Source organism: Bufo gargarizans, chromosome 1, assembly GCF_014858855.1.
Source record: "Bufo gargarizans isolate SCDJY-AF-19 chromosome 1, ASM1485885v1, whole genome shotgun sequence".
NCBI lineage: Eukaryota > Metazoa > Chordata > Amphibia > Anura > Bufonidae > Bufo > Bufo gargarizans.
This window is the reverse complement of record NC_058080.1, coordinates 270,960,614-270,980,587: the sequence shown is the minus strand read 5'-3', so window position 1 is coordinate 270,980,587 and position 19,974 is coordinate 270,960,614. Positions and strand designations below refer to the sequence as shown.

Sequence of the window (19,974 nt, the reverse complement as noted above, 5' to 3'; positions counted from 1 at the left end):
CACCATTGAAAGTCAATAGGGGATGGATCAGTTTTCTATTGTGCCATATTTCGTCAGACGGACACCAAAACGCTGCAAGTAGCGTTTGGTGTCCGCCTCCAAAGTGGAATGGAGGCAGAACGGAGCCAAACTGAGACAAACGAATGCATTCTGAGCTGATCCTTATCCATTCAGAATGCATTAAGGGCAAAACTGATCCGTTTTGGACGGCTTGTGAGAGCCCTGAACAGATCTCACAAACGGAAACCAAAACGCCAGTGTGAAAGCCTTAGCCTTAGTCTTCACGTGCAATCTTCTGTCCAGCGTGCTTAGTTTAACATGGCATATCACAACATACATGGCAAAACATAACGGTAGTCACCATTTACTTAGATGGCGTTACACAGTTCAAGGATCTTGTTTCTGGAAAAGAGACAGTCCTCATCGGGGGTACCCCCTTACAAGCTTTTCATAGATAAGGTGATTAGTCCCATGGCTAATTTCTGCCTGGTCTCTCTAATATCAGAGCTGCCCTCCCGAAACAGTTACAAAGCATTGTCCAAACTAGCAGTTCCAGTGGAACATCTAGATGATCCTCATATCATTTTGCAGGCCGTGTAATGCAATACATCATGAAAACTGATCTTTCATCTAGGCAAGGCGAGAAGCATTGACTGCTCATCTCTGAAACATGGGGGAAATTCATTTACTAGCAGCTCAAGCAAATGAGCTTTTGTCCCAGACATGAGCGAAAGAGCAGTGTGGATAGAAAGAAAGTAATGACGGGTTCATTAGAATTACTGCAAAAAGCTTTCATAAATGATAAACCCTGACAAGCATCAGATAGCAACTGCTGACTAGCAGATACTCCAGATATTTACAATAATGGATGACAAGTTCCCTCATTGTGAAAATGCTGATACGGTTAAATATCTACTTATACAGTATGCTGTCTCGATTAGCATCCATATATTATCACATTAGAAACAGTTTATAATACTAAGGCGCATTGCTAAATGATGTTGATCCACTGTGCAGCTGAGTTGACTTGGGACTAGTATCTAAATTTGGCTTTCTGATCTTCACCCTTTAACCCCTATACAGAGATCTGGACTCCACTGCACCAGGTCACTACCTCTTGATGTAGTCTTTGTTCAGTGGCTGCTGACCCATGGTGGTCAAGAGATACCAGTGCAGAGGACCAAATGTTCAGGCGAAACCGTAGTCAAGCCGAGCTGATGACAGGCAATGTTTGACCAGTCCTGTGAACAGTCCAAAAGTCAGGACAGGTAGTACAGGGTTAAAACAAGGAACAGGTGGAGGTCAGATCAGGCAATGAAGGGTCAAATCCAGGGCAAGGGCAGGCAAACAAGACAATGGTGCTCCTTTGTAGGAAACTTGCTAACTAGAACCTACTGCTCAGGCAACCTCCCACAGGGCAAGGTGCCTTAAAGGTATTCTCTAGGAATTATTTAAAATGGTCTACAGCAACCTGTCCTACAATGTGAATAGGGCTGGATGTTTCCACTTGCAGAGCAGTCTATGTGGGTGAGGGGGCAGGGCCTCACTACATACAACACTCTGGCACTTGCATATGCTACATATTGGTGAGTCTTCCTGTCAGGTTGCTCAGCCGTGACAACATATCATGGGCAGGATCACATCATTACAATCTATTGTAGAGCAGTGTATTGAGGATCTTCCCCTTCATAGGCAGTTCTGCAAGTGGTGACACTAGTCCTGCTCACATACTAGAGCAGGTTACTGGAGACCATTTTAAATCTTTCCCAGAGAACCCTTAGGTGGCCAACTATAGGATTAAAGAAGATTAAAGGGGTATTTTAGGCTTCTTACAGAAGTGTAGTGGATGTGCTGGGTTACTGTAACTTAGCTCCCACTGAAGTGAATAGTAGCTGAGCTTCCTGTTTTATTCTCAGTGCCAGTTCCAGCACAATAGGCTGTGGGGAACAGCTGATCAAGGGGTTATGGTATTTTAGGCCCTCACTAAACTGATATTAGTGACAGCTGTACAGTTAAATACCGCAGCAGGCCACTAGGCCTGAAGCCTATGAGGTAGTGTTTGAATTGCACAGGTTGTTCTGAAGTACGGTAATTACATCATTGTGACCACCTGCGCCAGGCAGGGGCGGACACAGACAGCAGAGAGCCTCTGTGCAAAGAATGTGCCTGGGCCCCCCCCCCCCCCCCCCAAGCCAAATTTGCAACCTAACCTATTCCGTCCTAACATTACTTAGAGCAATACAAAACATACAGGGTAAGGCTACTTTCACACCTGCGACACTATGCTCCGGCCACCTGATCCGGCTGAAAATGCAAGGAATCGGCTGGACACAAACCGCAGCATGCGGTCCCGCTGATTCTCAGCATTTTTGCCAGATTTTGGCCAGATCTCTGCCATACCCCATTATAGTCAATGGGGCTGGCGGGCATTCTGTCTGCATCCAGCAGTGAATGGATGCAGCCTACCAGAATCACTAACAGAGATGTGAAAGTAGCCTAATACAGGTCCACATACCTCATACATCCAGTGATGTCTCCTTTGATGTAGATGTTCTCTGTCCTCATCTTCTCCTTTCAGACCAGACCGCTGTTTTTTCAGCCATCTCTTCTCTCTGCAGAGTTTGAAAAGCAGGCATCTTAGTTTCCTACTTTTCCATCATCCTCCCACCTTCTGAACACCCCATCCTGCCACCCCCAATACTGTGCCCACTGTGCTCCCTATACAGGTTACACACAGATAGTTCCCCTTCAATAACTATTGCCACACAGTGTCCTAAAAAAAAACTGTGCTCAGGAAACAGTGTCCCTGACACTAATAGTGTGAACATAATGTTCCCCAAAAATAATTGTGCTGAGCTGATATCATGCCAGGGTGCCCCCCACAGTAACAGTGCTCCCCAAAGTCCCGCCAATAGAAAAAAATATCTACCAGACAGCACATAGTAATAATAGTGCTCCTACAGTAATAAAATCCCACTGTGTCCCAGAAGTAATAATGCTCCCATAGTGCTCATACTAGTATTCAAGTTCCTCATAGTCCCTCAACTGTAATAAAGCCCACCATAATGCCCCCGGTAGTAATAATTCTCTTTATAATGTGTTACAGTAAAAATAAAAGTGCCCTGTTGTGTGGCAGTATAAAAAATACCTCTTAGTGCCCCCTGTAGAGTCAATGTCCCCATAGTACCCTCATAATGTGTGCCATTGCCCCTTCCTGTGTGCCCAAAAAACCTTTTAGTGCCCCCAGTTGAGATAAGGTCCCCATAGTGCCCTATAATTTGCGCCAGTATAAAATACTCCTATATCGTGCCCCAATAGTGCGCCTCCCCTTATCCCCATGGTGCCTGACAATGTGCCATAATAAAATGCCCCATAATGTGTGCCAGTATAATTTCCCTATATAATGACCCCAATAGTGCTCCTCTCCTCCCTTCTCCATAGTGCCCCCCATGTGGGCCAATATATAAGATAGGGTCCCCAGTAGATGCCCCCATAGTGCTCCCACTTCTCCAGAGTGCCCTCCATGTGTGCTAGTATATAAGATAGGGCCCTCAAAGTGCTCCTCCCCTCTATTGTGCCCCCCATGTCTGCCAGTATATAAGATAGGGCCCCAGAAGATGCCCCCATAGTGATCCTTTCCCCCCTTCTCCATAGTGCCCCCCATGTGTGGCAGTATATAAGATAGGGTTCCCATAGTTCTCCTCCCTCTCCATAGTGCCCCCCCATGAGTTCCAGTATATAAGATAGGGCCCCCATATTTCTCCCCCCCTCCATAGTGCCCATGTGTGCCAGTATATAAGTTATTTTGCATATTACAGTATATAAAATAGGCAGCCCCCCCCCATATGTCACTTGCTCAGATAGGCCCCCATATCTGTTGCTCAGGACCCCCCCCTATCAGATGCCCATTCGCGCCCCCATATCAGTTGCACAGACCCCCCCATATGCCAGTTGACCAGTACCCCCATATCAGTTACTCAGGAGGAACCCCCCCCCCCAATATCAGTTGTTTATTTATTCAGACCCCCCATATGTCAGTTACTCAGGAGGACCCCCCCCCCCCATATCAGTTACTCAGGAGGACCCCCCCCCCAATATCAGTTGTTTGTTTATTAAGCTCAGCCCCCCCCCCCCAATATCAGTTATTTATTCAGCCCCTTCCCCATGTCAGTTGCTCAGCCCCCCAATATCAGTTATTTATTCAGCCCCCCATATATCAGTTGCTCATCCCCCCCAATATCAGTTATTTATTTATTCAGCTCCCCCCCAATATCAGTTATTTATTCAGCCCCCCCCCCCCCCATGTCAGTGGCTCAGCCTCCCTCAGGAGTCGGAACCCCAGAGTCAGGCACCCCCATATACTTATTTCAGGCCCCCCATGATGTGACAGACCCCAGGGCCCCATTATATCAGACCTCAGATCAGACTAAAATAAATAATTAAAACTTACCTCTCCTGCTCTCCCTGTCCTGTCTCCAACAGCCCGCGCTGCACACGTGACCTGACTGCGTACAGCGTCAGGTCATAGTGCGCGCTGTACGCAGTCAGGCTGGAGGAGACCAGCACCGCAGGGGTAAGTAAGCAAGCGCCAATCTCTTGCATACCAGTGAGCACTTCTGGATGCGCTTACTAGTATGATACTAGTGAGCGCTAGGGGCCCCCTCACACGCTGGGCCCCTGTGCAACTGGACCGGCTGCATCGGCTTATGTCCGCCCCTGCTTGCACGCAGCACATTGAGTTAATTGCAACTGCCTTAGCAGGGAACCAGGCGTCTCAGGCCAATGGCTGGAAGAGGCCTGTGACCTGCACCACAGACTGTGGCCTGGAACAGGACTCAGGTGAGTATTTTATTTATTTATTTTTACTTTCCTTGGCCATTTGGGAGGCATAATACTGTGGGCACTATAGGGAGTATTTTTGTACTGGGGCACAATAGAGGGTATCACTGGGGCATTAGTATTACTAAAAACACTATAGGGGGCATTATTATTGTTGGAGGCCTTGTAGGGGTCCATTATTAGTACTTAAGGCATGATGGGGAGTATTATAACCATACTACTTGTGTTGCTTTATTACTACTCATGGCACTATGAGGGAATTTATTTCTACTGGTGGCACTATGGAGGAGCATATTACCAGAGGGGCAACTATAGGACCATAATTACTACTAAGAGCACTATTTTTTCTTCAGTATAGTATTGGTGAGTACCACAAGCACAGTATTAGGGATGGCAGCAGGATGACATTGTTAGGGCACCAGGATGGGATGTTTGTGTTGAGAAGGTGGGGAGAATGATAAAGAAGTAAGGAATCTAAGATGTTTGGGCAGCAAACTCTGCAGAGACAAGACTGACTGGAAGAAGTCGCGATGGTATCCTGGGCCAATTGGAGAAGATGAGAAAGGAGACATCACTGAATGTAATAGGTATGTAGTGATGTGGCTCTGTGCTGTGGCGTGCATCTCACCTCTCCAGCACTCTTCTCCATATCATAAATAAGAGACAACAGGAGAAGGAGCACAAGGGCAGAATTTGTCAAATTGCGCTGGCCACCACAGAGAGGCAGCTTCTGGGGAGGTATTTGTGTGGTATTTTTAACCCTTACTACTTATGTTAGCTCCACTTTCTGTCAATTTGGATCCATCTGCAATATGTGGCCACTTTTATTTTTTTCCAAGGCTACTTTAAGTTCCCAGTCCACCCCTGGGTGTAAGAGATGTTACAGGACACATACATGATGGTAGTAGACCACTGTTTCTTCCTCGATCCTTTGTTTTGCTACCACTTGAGCACTGCTCAATGTATTTACGGAATACCATTGTTGACAACATTATTAAAATCATTGTAAGTCAATGGGTAATGGATCAGTTTGATTGATTTTCATGCCGGATCTGGATTGTTTTTCCGTTTCGCAGACCGGACACAAAACCGCAGCTTGCTGCAGTTTTGTGTCCGGTCACAAAACACAACAAAATGGAACTTATGCATCCTGATTAGTTTGGTCCCCATAAGAGGGAGAAAACTGAACCGGATCTCAAAACCGGAAAGCCAAAACGCTGATGTGAAAGTGGACTGTGATGTGCTATCTATTTGGGATATTTTACACACGCTGAAAAAGCTTACAACAACTCATCTGTGGTTTAAGTTTTTTCAAAGCATCTAAAATAAAAAATCAAGCCACTTTCAAAATATTCATTATTAGAGGGGTTTTCCAAGACTAATATGAACATCTTGGAAAACCCCTTTAAATTTCCTTACCATTTCATGCTTACAGCTGTAGAGCTCCAGTGTAGCCACAAAACAGTAGGACATACTGGGGGAGATTTATTAAACTGGTGTAAAGTAGAACTAGCTTAGTTGCACATAGCAACCAGATCTGAAAAATGAAAGGTGGCATTGGATTGGTTACTATAGCAACTAAACCAGTTCTACTTTACACCAGTTTGATAACTCTCCCCCACTGTATTTGAAGCAAATTAGCAGCTTCATTCATTTCAGATGCATTTGTGCGATAAGAAAATGTTTTTCAAAGTTCTACATAACCTTTAAAAGCCCATGGTCATAAATGGTTGGTAAGAACTGAATTTAGCATACTGATAGAAAGAAATAATATTTTTGTGCAGTAAATGAAATAATTTAATTGCACATAATATGGATTGAGCAAGCTGCTTAACCGTCCTGTGACCAGGAAGTCCAAGGTGAATATTTCCACCTCTTGTCCCACGTGAATCAGTAGTGAAACATTCCAGAGAGTGGCTGACAGTTCCCCTTGAAAGGAAACTTGGCATGAAGCAATCATGGCAGTTGTTAATATCATAAGTTCTGCTATTGATAAGTGGACGGTCCTATAACGGATACGAGCTGGTCTGCTGCCTGGATGAAGTACCAGTACTTGGAAATCAAGAAAAATAGAGAAACATATTGCATCTGCTAAGAGTGGATAAGAGTATATCTTGGACTGGACTCCTGCAAGCCGTTTCACTATATGGTACTTTAACGTGAACCTCCGCTATACAGTCTCTGCTTGAATAGTGATTCTATTCTAGAACATAATTGCACGTCTACATTAGCTACATCAGTGGCATACAGTATTTTCTCCCTCCACCATGAATAGTTTTAGTTGTTTCATATAAAGTGTGATATAAGAAAATACAACTGGAATAAACACAAATACACGTTTCATCTCTTGTAATAAAAAGTAATAATAACCCCTCTGAAAGGAGTCAAGACACAGTTTTCAACTGGACACAACAACAGCATGAATTGCCCATTGGTCTTACTAAAGCATCTCAATGGGTTCATATCAGGACTTTTGAGTAGTTCAGAGGTGGCCTCGGAGTTCAGAGGTGGCCTCGGAGTTCAGAGGTGGCCTCGGAGTTCAGAGGTGGCCTCGGAGTTCAGAGGTGGCCTCGGAGTTCAGAGGTGGCCTCGCACTCTGTTTTGGATCAGGAACACACCGATTGCGCTTGTGCTTCAGATTAACCATTTCCAGACTGCTATATATATTCAATATTGTAGTTTCTCATCTCCGTAGGAATTGATTTGATTGCCATTTTTAGCCCTATGCATATGATGAGAAAGGTCCTGTTTAATTTACTTTTAGAAAAAAACAGCTGTGACATTAAAATGTGGTTGGTAGGGGTCTGTCCCCATCCCAAGAACTGGGTTGTCCCACATCTGAGGTCACTTCCTGTTGAAAAATAGAAAATGCGGACAAGAATAAGACCTGTTCTATTTTTTTGCGGAAACGGAAGCACGGATGCGGAAGTGCGGATCCGCAAATGTGGATCCGCAAATGCTTATGCGGACAGCACATTCCGGCCCCATTGAAAATTAATGGGTCTGCACCCGTTCCACAAAATTGCGGAACGGATGCGAACCCATTTTGCGGACGTGTGAATGGACCCTAGTGGGCATTGTGCCTGGTACATCAGCTTGACCCATTTACGTAAATAGGACTAACTGAAACAAATGACTCCGTGAACACCATGGAGTCATGTGCGTTGAACCACAGATGGGCCAGTACGATGGGCTATCCGTGTTAAAGGAGGTGTCTGGTATTTTGATATTGAGACCCTATCCTTAGGATAGGTCAGTGATGGCTAACCTTGGCACTCCAGCTGTGGTGGAACTACGACTCCCAGCATGCTCCATTTATTTCTACAGACTTCTGAGAGCAGCCAAGCAAGGGGGGTATCTTGGGAGTTGTAGTTTTACCACACCTGGAGTGCCAAGGTTAGCCATCACTGGGATAGGTGATTAATATCTGATTGGTGGTCCAAATCCCTGCACCTCAACAGTCAGCTGTTGGAAGAGGCCACTGCACCTTCTACGTAGGCTAGTGACGTCACATTGATTGTCACGTGGCCTAGGCACGAGCTGTTATACCAAGCACAGCCTCTTTAAAATTGACAACAGTGTGCTTGGTAAGCGGTGAGGAGGCAGCTGCGCTCACAGGAATGCAGAGACCTCTTCAAACAGCGGTGGGGCTGCTGAGAGTCGGCGCCTGCCGATCTGATATTGATGATCTATCCTCAGGATAGGCCAACAATTCCAAAATCTTGGACAACCCTTTTAAGTTTGCAAAGTTTCTCCTGCACTGCTTTTGTAAGTAGAGCCATAACTAATGTATTATATATTAACCTGTGACCTTCTGTTTACCATTTATATACAGGAAGTGTTGCTGCTATTACTGTCGTAGTAATTCTCCTTGTCCTGTTAATATTTGGTGGAGCAGCATTCTGGAAGATTAGGTAAGTGTCTTTATATTGTTTTAGTTAACTCTTTTTTAGTTTTCTCTCGGTGATATAGTCATATAAAAAGTAATCACAAAAACAGTAATATCCTATTTTTTAGAATTACTTCCTTTTTTAGTTCTTTTAGGTGCTTTTCGAAATACAGACATCTGCTAGGCTACAAATTTGTTGTTTTTATTTTTTACCTGGCTATAGGGTTGCCACCTTTCCCAACAAAAAATACCAGCCATGTTTACACTGATAAACAGGGGGATTGGTTACATGGACATGTTGTGTCACTTCAGCAAGTAGCATTTATTATGTAGAGCAAGCATGTCAAACTCAAAGGATAACATGGGCCAAAAAAACAAAATTTACGTTTATGTGGGCCGCATAAAAAAAAAATAAATATTTTTTTTTTTACAATATAATGCAGACGGATCCACCATCTGCATTATATGAGCGGATCCGTCTCAGACGGATCCGCTCTGAACGCAAGTGTGAAAGTAGCCTTAGGGGCTAGAACCTGGGATCTTTCATCCCTTGTCCTATTCAGCTCTATCAGCGTGAATAGGACTTCACACTGTCCCTGCTGCTCTGTGCCTTGTGCACACAGCATCAGGGATGTTACCATGGCAACCAGGGCTTCTGTAGCGTCCTGGCTGCCATTGTAACTGATCGGAGCCCCAGGCTTACACAGCTGGGGCTCCGATCAGAAGCTGCCACTGCACCACCAATGAGGGGGAGGGGAGAGGTCCCTGTGGCCACTGCCACCAATGATTTTAATACTGGGGGGGGTTGAGAGGGGCTGGCGCACTGTGCCACCAATGATTTTAATGGGATGGGGGGTTGAGGGGGGGGGGGCACACTGCACCACCAATGATAAATTACCCCTTTATACAGGAGGCTGGTACTGGCAGATCAGCAGTTAACCCCTCAGGTGCGGCACCTAAGGGGTTAACTGCCTCTGATCGCAGCTCCCTGTCAGCGGCAGGGTGTCGGCAATGCGATTCTGCTGCCAGCACCTATCTCCTGTATTGTGTTAAAGACTGACTTTAACTATCAGGCCACACAGAGCGGCGCCCAGCGATGTCTCAGCACTCACCATTAGTCCTGGGCGCCGCTCCGTTCGCCTGCAGTGCTCCATTACTGTCTCCTCTCCTGCTCCACATGCTGATTACTATCGCAGCGATGGGAGTAGACATCAGCTTCACTAGTGGGCGTTCCTTCTTCTTGGCTGTAGCGCTGTCCAATCGCAGCGCAGGGAGAAGGAACGCCCACTAGTGAAGCTGATGTCTCCTCCCATCGCTCCGATAGTAATCAGCAGCATGTGGAGCAGGAGAGGAGACAGTAATGGAGCACTGCGGGCGAACGGAGCGGCGCCCAGGACTAATGGTGAGTGCTGAGACATCGCTGGGCGCCACTCTGTGTGGGAAATGGGAATAGTCCTATCATTGGTGGCTCAGTGCGCCCGCCCCTCCTCCGCCCCTCTCTCCTCATTGGTGGCGCAGTGCGCCCGCCCCCCCCCCCCCCTCTCTTCTCATTGGTGGCAGCAGCACAGGGGGAGGGAGGACAGCTTCCTTCTCCCTGTGCTGCTGAGAGAACATGAGCGCGCCGATAGCAGCTCGCTCATGTTCAGAGATACTAGACTGCCGGGCCGCAAAGATATTCATTGCGGGCCGCATGCGGCCCGCGGGCCGCATGTTTGACACCCATGATGTAGAGGAACTAGAATGTATTATTATTCATATTGCTTCCTTTTCTGTCTGGATTCATTTTTTTTATCACATTAAAACTGCTTGTTTCCATCGCTACGACTACCCTGCAATCCATCAGCGGTGGTCATGCTTGCACGCTTTAGGAAAAAGCACCTTCCTGTCTGGTGGCCGGGACAGTGGGAGCGCACATAAGCTGGTGCTTTTTTCTATAGTGTGCAAGTACGGCCATCGCTGCTGGACTGACTGTCACATTTAAAAACAAATCCTAATCCTAGAATTGCTTTCACACAGGCCACTAGGTTTAATAACCTAGGGACAATAGACAAACTGACTTTTACTAGGCATGCAGAAGTCATGAAGAAATAGATAACTTGTTACCATTACCTATTGCGAATGGTGGATCCTGTTATTGAAGGAGTTACCTGATGTTGTAAACCTGCCTATGATGATAATGAGATATAATATTGCGCCTAGTGGCCAGTGCAAAATCTGCAGGATTTTTTTATGTAGATAATGGAAGATTGAAAAAACACCAATATTATATTTTTTAACATAAATATGTGATTTAAACGATTCTGTGTTGCTCAAGTTGGACTTACATGAGTCACTTTCCTTCTAACCAGTCCAAAAAGACAGTTTTACAGTTTACATACAGAAGGTTTAGTAACTTTGTAGATACATTGCATTACTTCCCTTGTACTAATCCTGAGTTACATTACATTACATAGAGTTACATTACTCGCTGTTTCCCGCAGGCGAGTGACGCCACGACTATTTCACTGGCCTGGGTGCTGGCTCAGCCCCACTGATGTGACTGAGGCTAAGCTAAGCCCAGGGCAGTGAAATAGTCCTAGAAACCTTTTAACTCCTTCCACTATATAGTAGTCCCATGTAGAAAAAGACTGCCACTCTACCACAGAGAAGCAAAGTTAAGTGTTACTTGTGAATACAGCTTTAACTATAATACCAACTGTACTATGGGATCAATGCAATACTTATAGAGTTACCCAATTTTTATACAGATATTTATATTTTTATCAAATCACATACAGTATGAAGCAAATTTCCCACCCCAACAAATACATTTTAAATACCATACATATAATGATAATTTAAAGATAGTCTTTTCCAGTCATAGTGCTTAAAGTTTTGAATTACTTCATGTAAGGGATGGAAATATAATTAATGAAATTTGCAAGAAGATCCAAAAGGGTTCCGTACACATATACTTCCATCCCTTACATGAAGAGGGAAGTAGAGCTATCATGTTTCAATCCAATAGTTAGTAAACACAGAGCTAAACTGGGAAATGAAAGTACTAGATTCATCCTTCTCCAGAGTCTATTTTAGTTACTACAAGGGACTGGGATACGTACTATTATTAGCTGTCTTCTCAACCTTGGCAGGGAGTTTAAAGCCTATCTGAAAAGCATGTTCTGACTGCTCTCATGGCTAACCAAGCAAAATTAAAACCGTTAAAAACTAATATCACAAAGATATAAACTTGTCCCAAACATTGTATTACAAAGGGCTAATAAAGCTAGCAAGTCATTATTACAAAGAACAATGTGGTAATAAAATTATTAACAAAAGCTTACAAAATGGAAGTCGAAAGCAAAAAGAAGCTTGAGAATATAATAGCTTTGTTAACCACTGATGTCATGTTGATGGACTGTTTTACCTTTGTTTGTGCTAGTGTTTCCAAGGCTTAGTTTTTTCAGTAGGTCTTGTAAATGTAAAATAGTCATGATTGTTACGGATCAGCGAGTGTGGACTTACTATCTGGTTTAGCCTAGGGCTAAGGCTACTTTCACACTTGCGTTCGCAATTCCGCTCGTGAGCTCCGTTTGAAGGAGCTCACGAGCGGACGCGAACGCCTCCGTCCAGCCCTGATGCAGTCTGAATGGATGCGGATCCGCTCAGACTGCATCAGTCTGGCGGCGTTCAGCCTCCGCTCCGCTCGCCTCCGCACGGACAGGTGGACAGCTGAACGCTGCTTGCAGCGTTCAGCTGTCCGCCTGGCCGTGCGGAGGCGTGCGGATCCGTTAAGACTTACAATGTAAGTCAATGGGAACGGATCCGCTTGAAGATGAGCCCATATGGCTCAATCTTCAAGCGGATCCGTCCCCCATTGACTTTACATTGAAAGTCTGAACGGATCCGCTCAGGCTACTTGCGAACTTAGAAATTTTTCTAAGTTATTAATGCAGACGGATCCGTACTGAACGGAGCCTCCGTCTGCATTAATATGATCGGATCCGTTCAGAACGGATCCGATCAAGCGCAAGTGTGAAAGTAGCCTAACCCTAAGGGTGTTATTCCAGCACTTCTCTCGTATTCAATCCCTGTACAGGGATCTGGATTTCACTGCAGCAAAGCAACTGGCACACTACCTCCTGGGACAGCCCTGGTGTAGTTGGCAGCTGACCCACTGGGATCAGGGACTCTGGTGCTGGCACTGGGAGCTCAGGATACAGAAAATGCACCAAAACTGCAGTAAAAACGCAGGAGCAGTCTGAACAGTCACTATGGCTTAAATACGGGTTACTAGATCCTAGCAGGCTGGGTGGTAGTGGAAACAGGCAAGCTGGCTACCTTACAGGAACATGAACAGGGCAGACGGACAGGGTTAACCTAAACACAAACAAAGCTGAAACTAGTGTAGGAGCAAAGTGGGTACAGAGCTAGAACACAAACGGGAACAAACACAGGATAAATGCAGGCAAAATGCAGGACAATCTAATAAGCACCAGACTTCAACAACTTTGCTGGTCACCAGAAACCTTAACGCTCAGGCACCCTCTGCTTGAAGTGGGTTCCTTACATACCCAGGTGTCCCTAGCCATTGTAGCGCTTCCAAATCTTTCCCTAACGAGACAGAGGCTGGAACGCTAGGCAGAAGCATGAAGGCAGCAGCATGGTGTATAGCGCGGCTAGGGCGAGCAGGGCAGTGGTAGCCATGGGCAACTGTCCTAACAATGATGATGTATAAAGTAACTGGGGTTTTTAGGAAATCTGGCCTTTCTTCTGTCCTTTGAAATCTTGCTTTTCTCCTGTCTGATAGTTTAGGCTACTTTCAGACTCGCGTTTGGTGCGGATCCATCATGGATCTAAACAGACGGATCCGTTCAGATAATACAACCACATGCATCCGATCAGAACGGATCAGTTTGTATTATCTTTAAAGGGAACCTGTCATGTGGATATTTGATTATAATCTAACTAATTATATACAATCATTAACTACTAAAAAGTACCTTAGATGTATTCACTTGCTGGTGCAACAGATGGTTACCTCATAATATACACACAAAGATGCCACGTGCTAATGAGCTGATTTGAGTCCAGCGTAATGTCATTGAGTCCAGCGTATATTTAATTCAGAGCTATAGCCACTCCCCTGCCCACCTGCTGCTGATTCCTATGGAAACAAACTGTCATTCAGCAGCAGGTGGGCGGGGAGAGTCAGGTGCTCATGAATATTCATGACTCATCATTATCAGCTGAAGCTTTTCAATACAAGATGTTGGCAGATTGACTGGGTCAATTAAAGAAAGTGACCCAGCATTTTGCTAAGAGAATCAGTCACTTATTTATGTTGCCCTTAGTTAGGACACCATAAAACTGGTGACAGGTTCCCTTTAACATAGCCAAGACGGATCCGTCTTGAACACCATTGAAAGTCAATGGAGGACGGATCAGTTTTCTATTGTGCCAGATTGTGTCCGTTTGGCTCAGTTTCGTCAGACGGACACCAAAACGCTGCAAGCAGCGTTTTGGTGTCCGCCTCCAAAGCGGAATGGAGACTGATTGGAGGCAAACTGATGCATTCTGAGCAGATTCTTTTCCATTCCGAATGCATTAGGGCCAAACTGATCTGTTTTGGACCGCTTGTGAGAACCCTGAACGGATCTCACAAACGGAAAGCCAAAACCCCGGTGTGAAAGTAGCCTAAGTTTGTACTTTCCCCCCCATCACACCGCCAATGCTGCTGTCTCTGCTGCATGCTCTTCTGCTCAGGTCCTGACTGATGTGCTCCCTTCTCTTCCTGCTCATCTGGAAGGGTAAACTGAGCTAAACAGGAAGAGAATGATTATAATAGATATTAGACATTAATGTTTTCTATGTAATAGGTAAAGTAATATTAGTCAATGCAAATTTTGTAGAATAATACCTGCTACAATTTAGTCCCTGATTTTAGGACTTGAGATGTTACGTAATGTTTATTTACAGGCATACTTAGTAAGGATCTATGTAAATATTCTGTTTGCCTCTATCATTTAACACCGGTCCTCATATCGGTATTCAGAGAGTGAATTGTAACAGGTATTGCAGTGTATTACAAAGATTGAGGGGACATTAATCGAAACTGGTGGAAAGGAAAATTAGCTTAGTAGCCCACAGAGCTCCTGAAAAATGAAAAGATCAATCTGATCGGTTGCTATGGGCCACTAAGCCAGTTTTCCTTTGCACCAGTTTTGATAAATCTTCCCCATTGTGTTAAATAGCTTCTAATTGTTGGAATGAAGAACAATGTTACAAGCTGAAATAAAGCAAACGTGCATCCTTTTCATGTGACAACCTGTTTAACTAGGCTGTAACTTTAATAACCAGCAAAATATTAGTCAAAATTATAAGTTTCCTTTTGGATAAAACCCACCTTTCCATTAATCCTCATCCCCTTTTCAGGCAAGTTGCAAAAAATGTGTAGAACCAAATCGTGCCAACACTGTGCCAATTTGCTCCCCTTTTAAGATGGATTTTAGCCGCAGACACATTAGTAAGACATAATACAACTGTGTCTACACCGGTGCTCTTATATTTCTATTTTTACCAATATACTCAGTTAAGGTCCAATGAAAATGAATATGAGATGCATCAAAAGATTATTTTTTTAAGACAGACATGACAGTGTGAACAGGACATTTGCTGAGCTTTTGGGTCCTGTAGAAACTGAAACTGGTCCTAATGGAACCAGATTATTAAATTAGATCCATCAGCACGTTCATAAGAGTCTGTATTTAAAGTTTTTTTGGGAACTATAATCTTGATATCCTATCCTTAAGATCTGATCAGTTGGGTTCCAGCTTTCAGCATCCCTGCCGATTACTTTATTGAAGGAACCACAACACTAAAAATGCTGAGGGTGGTGGGATTTAGGTCCCAGCAATCTGATAGGGATGGCTTTTGAATTGGCCATCAATATTATAACCCAATGAACCAAACTCTTTAAAATCAGTATGGTAGGAATTTGTTTTTCCTTATGCATAGTATTTCCAATCCAGCAACATTTTCTCTTATATTTTTTAGGCACTCGTCATATGGAAGACTACTAGAAGACCAAGATTATGGGTCGCTAGGAAACTACAACAATCCTCTGTATGATGACTCATGAGGGAATTATTCCAAGCTCAAGAAGAACAAACCGATTCTCTGGTCTTATTGTTGTGCAGGGTCAGAGCACAAAATACACGTTACCTTTAAATCCTCAGGCCTGCTGAAATGACCTATCACATGTTATATATCTGCTATGTCATGGACAAACTCATGAACTAAAAACCAAAGTCAAATTTGTGTACTATTTTGTGTAATCAGTCATCACCTAGCTCTGTCTCCTGGATTATATAAATCACATAGATTATGATTCCACGTATTGTTTCATAACCCAATAATGAATAGCCTTATTTAAGAAATGAATAAATATATATTTTTAATGAAAGAGCAGTTTTGCACACGTGAGATGATCCTGGCATGTAATGAATTTGTATTGGAGTAATGACATTTTTTAGCACTTTGTAAGAAACTCAAAGAAACACGTCATGTCACCCTTGGGGTACGTCTGTTATATAAACTGTAATTAAGGGTAATACAGATCAGTTTGTATTCATGACTTATTGTGTAGAAAGTTTGCTGACAGTAAATTTTCAAGCATCACGGCACATTACAATGAGTGATCGAGATACGCCAGGGTATAATGTACAGATATTGCACTAGGTAGGGCAGTTTGGGTCAATGGTGTCTTGCCTGACCACTCCACTACTGTACGTATTTCATTTATTTATCAGAGTTTCTTTCATTCCCATGATACAAGCTTAATCTTCAGGGCTGTGGGGTTGGTCAGTTTTGGGTGGAGTTGGCAGAAATGTACCGGCTTCATAATAAAAACATGACATCAAGAACCTGATGTTACCATCATTGTACAATAGTTACTACTAATTATTCTAAAATAACCATTTATACAGCAGTTGGAGACAGAGCCAGTGTGTAGAAAAATGAGTTGGAGTCTTGACTCCACAGCCTTGCTAATCTTCCTTGCCCAGAACAAGGTGTAGGAAGTTGCAACACAAACAGATGTAGTCATAATTGCTATTTGGTATTAGACACCCCGATTGCACAGACGATTGCCAGGAGGGAAGCGTTCCCTCCCCGCAATCGCCTCCTCGCTTGCTGAGGAGACCTCTGCTATAAGATGCAGCAATCTCTTCAGCAACATGAGGAGGAGCGATCACTATACCATTGTACGTACCCATGCTCTACAGTGGTTTGTGCAATCGGCGGTTCTATCGGTAAGTTCTATCATTTATCTTCTACGTTTATTTGACACACTGAAATCTAATTCTCCCATGGTAACTTCATACACAGTATGATTAGTATTATAGACCTTCAGGTTACCTAGCAAACTACCAAACCATGACTTCCTGTCTGGGTGACTACCCTCTGCATGGACGTAGCCTCAGCCAGATCTCTCTGCCATATATTGTCTTCTCATTCTACACGGGTTAACTTTATATGCATTCTACTACTATTCATAGGGCCCCATAACAAAATAAGTGAAGTGTAAGAAAATTAAAAGAGCAGCATAAGTAACAAAAATTTAAGATATGTATAATCGCACCATGTATTAGATAAACCATATTATAGCCAGAAGCCACCAAATTGTTATTCTCCACAAAAAGGTACAATGTTCTTGCACCTGATTGGGACCCCTCAACCTCTGGGCCCCACTGCAAGTGCTATGGCTATAGTTGTGTCCCTGCTTTACAGATAGACATATTTTAACCAACAATGATATAGGCTTTAAAGGGGGTATTGTAGGATTTTTGTATTGATGACCTATCCTCAGGATAGGCCATCAAACTGGCAGGTATCTGACACTCTGATTAGCTCCGGCACTCGTACTACCCAGCTCCGTCCATTGTGTAGCTGGCTCTCATTAAAGTGAATGGAAGCAGCACTACAGTTACCAGCTCCATGCATCGCACAATGGACAGAGCTGTGTATTTCCGGGACTAGAGATGATCTGAAAAGCTGTACATTGTCAGACCCCTGCCGTTCAGACATTGATGGCCTATCATGAGGATTAGGCAAGGGCTACACGGTGACACCTGCCGCGGCCAGGATCGCTGAGAAGCGGTGATCACATAGAAATGAATGGGATCGTCGCGCCAGTCGCAAGAAATTCAACACGGCTGGATACTGGAATACCCCTTAAGGGTCCATTCACACGTCAGAAAAATGGATCCGCATCCGTTTCTCAATTTTGCGGAATTGGTGAGGACCCATTAATTTTCATTTTGCCCGCAAAAAAATAGAACATGTCCTATTCTTGTCCGCAGACACATACAAGAAAAGGCATTTCTATCATAGTGCCGGCAAAATGCGGAACGCACATGGCCGGTGTCTGTGTTTTACAGATCGCAAAACAGTTGTGCACGTGTGAATGGACCCTTAAGGAAAGTGTGCAGCAGGAAATGGTTGCACTAAATATTTCTACCACTAGGTTATCTTTAAAGCATGGCTTCTTGTAAACTTGTATTCTACAGTAAGTAATTTTACCCTTTTTCTCATTTAGTGGACCATATCAGTCATTTCAAGAAAACACTTGGTACCGGTTTTACATTAAATCACTTGATGTACTTTTACTAAACACTGGAAGTATAGTATGACAAAGTATTATACGCTGTGCCTATATTCAGAATGTGAACGGATCTCAGGGCTCTACAGCTGGAAGCAGTGAAACAGTTGTTAGAAATACAGACCCTGTGGTGGTTGCTTAAAGGGGTTATCTGGCTATCCTGCGAAATAAAATAAAAAATATATAAAAAAATTACACCGCACCTTTGGCGTTCATCGGCTCCATCAATAAGGGCGCTACCAGAAAGAAAAATGAACAGAAAAATCTTTAAAAAAGATCTTAAAAAATATTTAAAAAACAACTTTATTAAATATACAGTCGTGGCCAAAAGTTTTGAGAATGACACAAATATTAGTTTTCACAAAGTTTGCTGCTAAACTGCTTTTAGATCTTTGTTTCAGATGTTTCTGTGATGTAGTGAAATATAATTACACGCACGTCATACGTTTCAAAGGCTTTTATCGACAATTACATGACATTTATGCAAAGAGTCAGTATTTGCAGTTGGCCCTTCTTTTTCAGGACCTCTGCAATTCGACTGGGCAATCAACTTCTGGGCCAATTCCTGACTGATAGCAACCCATTCTTTCATAATCACTTCTTGGATTTTGTCAGAATTAGTGGGTTTTTGTTTGTCCACCCACCTCTTGAGGATTGACCACAAGTTCTCAATGGGATTAAGATCTGGGGAGTTTCCAGGCCATGGACCCAAAATGTCAATGTTTTGGTCCCCGAGCCACTTAGTTATCACTTTTGCCTTATGGCACGGTGCTCCATCGTGCTGGAAAATGTATTGTTCTTCACCAAACTGTTGTTGGATTGTTGGAAGAAGTTGCTGTTGGAGGGTGTTTTGGTACCATTCTTTATTCATGGCTGTGTTTTTGGGCAAAATTGTGAGTGAGCCCACTCCCGTGGATGAGAAGCAACCCCACACATGAATGGTCTCAAGATGCTTTACTGTTGGCATGACGCAGGACTGATGGTAGCACTCACCTTTTCTCCGGAAAAGCCTTTTTCCTGATGCCCCAATCGGAAAGAGGCTTCATCGGAGAATATGACTCTGCCCCAGTCCTCAGCAGTCCATTCACCATATTTTCTGCAGAAGATCTTTGGAGAGAAGTGGCTTCTTTGCTGCCCTTCTTGACACCAGGCCATCTTCCAAAAGTCTTCACCTCACTGTGCGTGCAGATGCGTTCACACCTGCCTGCTGCCATTCCTGAGCAAGCTCTGCACTGGTGGCACTCCGATCCCGCAGCTGAATCCTCTTTAGGAGACGATCCTGGCGCTTGCTGGACTTTCTTGGACGACCTGAAGCCTTCTTAACAAGAATTGAACCTCTTTCCTTGAAGTTCTTGATGATCCTATAAATTGTTGATTGAGGTGCAATATTAGTAGCCACAATATCCTTGCCTGTGAAGCCATTTTTATGCAACGCAATGATGGCTGCACGCGTTTCTTTGCAGGTCACCATGGTTAACAATGGAAGAACAATGATTTCAAGCATCACCCTCCTTTTAACAGGTCAAGTCTGCCATTTTAACCCAATCAGCCTGACATAATGATCTCCAGCCTTGTGCTCGTCAACATTCTCGCCTGAGTTAACAAG

The 19,974-nt window shown here is 43.9% G+C and overlaps 1 protein-coding gene across 1 annotated transcript in view; it reads left to right on the top strand.

Moving 5' to 3' along the window:
- Positions 1 to 18,563, top strand: part of PARM1 (prostate androgen-regulated mucin-like protein 1) — a 79,296-nt gene extending 60,733 nt beyond the window's left edge. Inside the window, exons 3-4 of the mRNA XM_044303098.1 lie at positions 8,675 to 8,753; positions 15,764 to 18,563. Of these exons, the coding sequence (XP_044159033.1) occupies positions 8,675 to 8,753; positions 15,764 to 15,848 (164 nt within the window). The 3' untranslated portion in view covers positions 15,849 to 18,563. The remainder of the gene's footprint in view (positions 1 to 8,674; positions 8,754 to 15,763) is intronic.
- Positions 18,564 to 19,974: the final 1,411 nt, after the last annotated feature.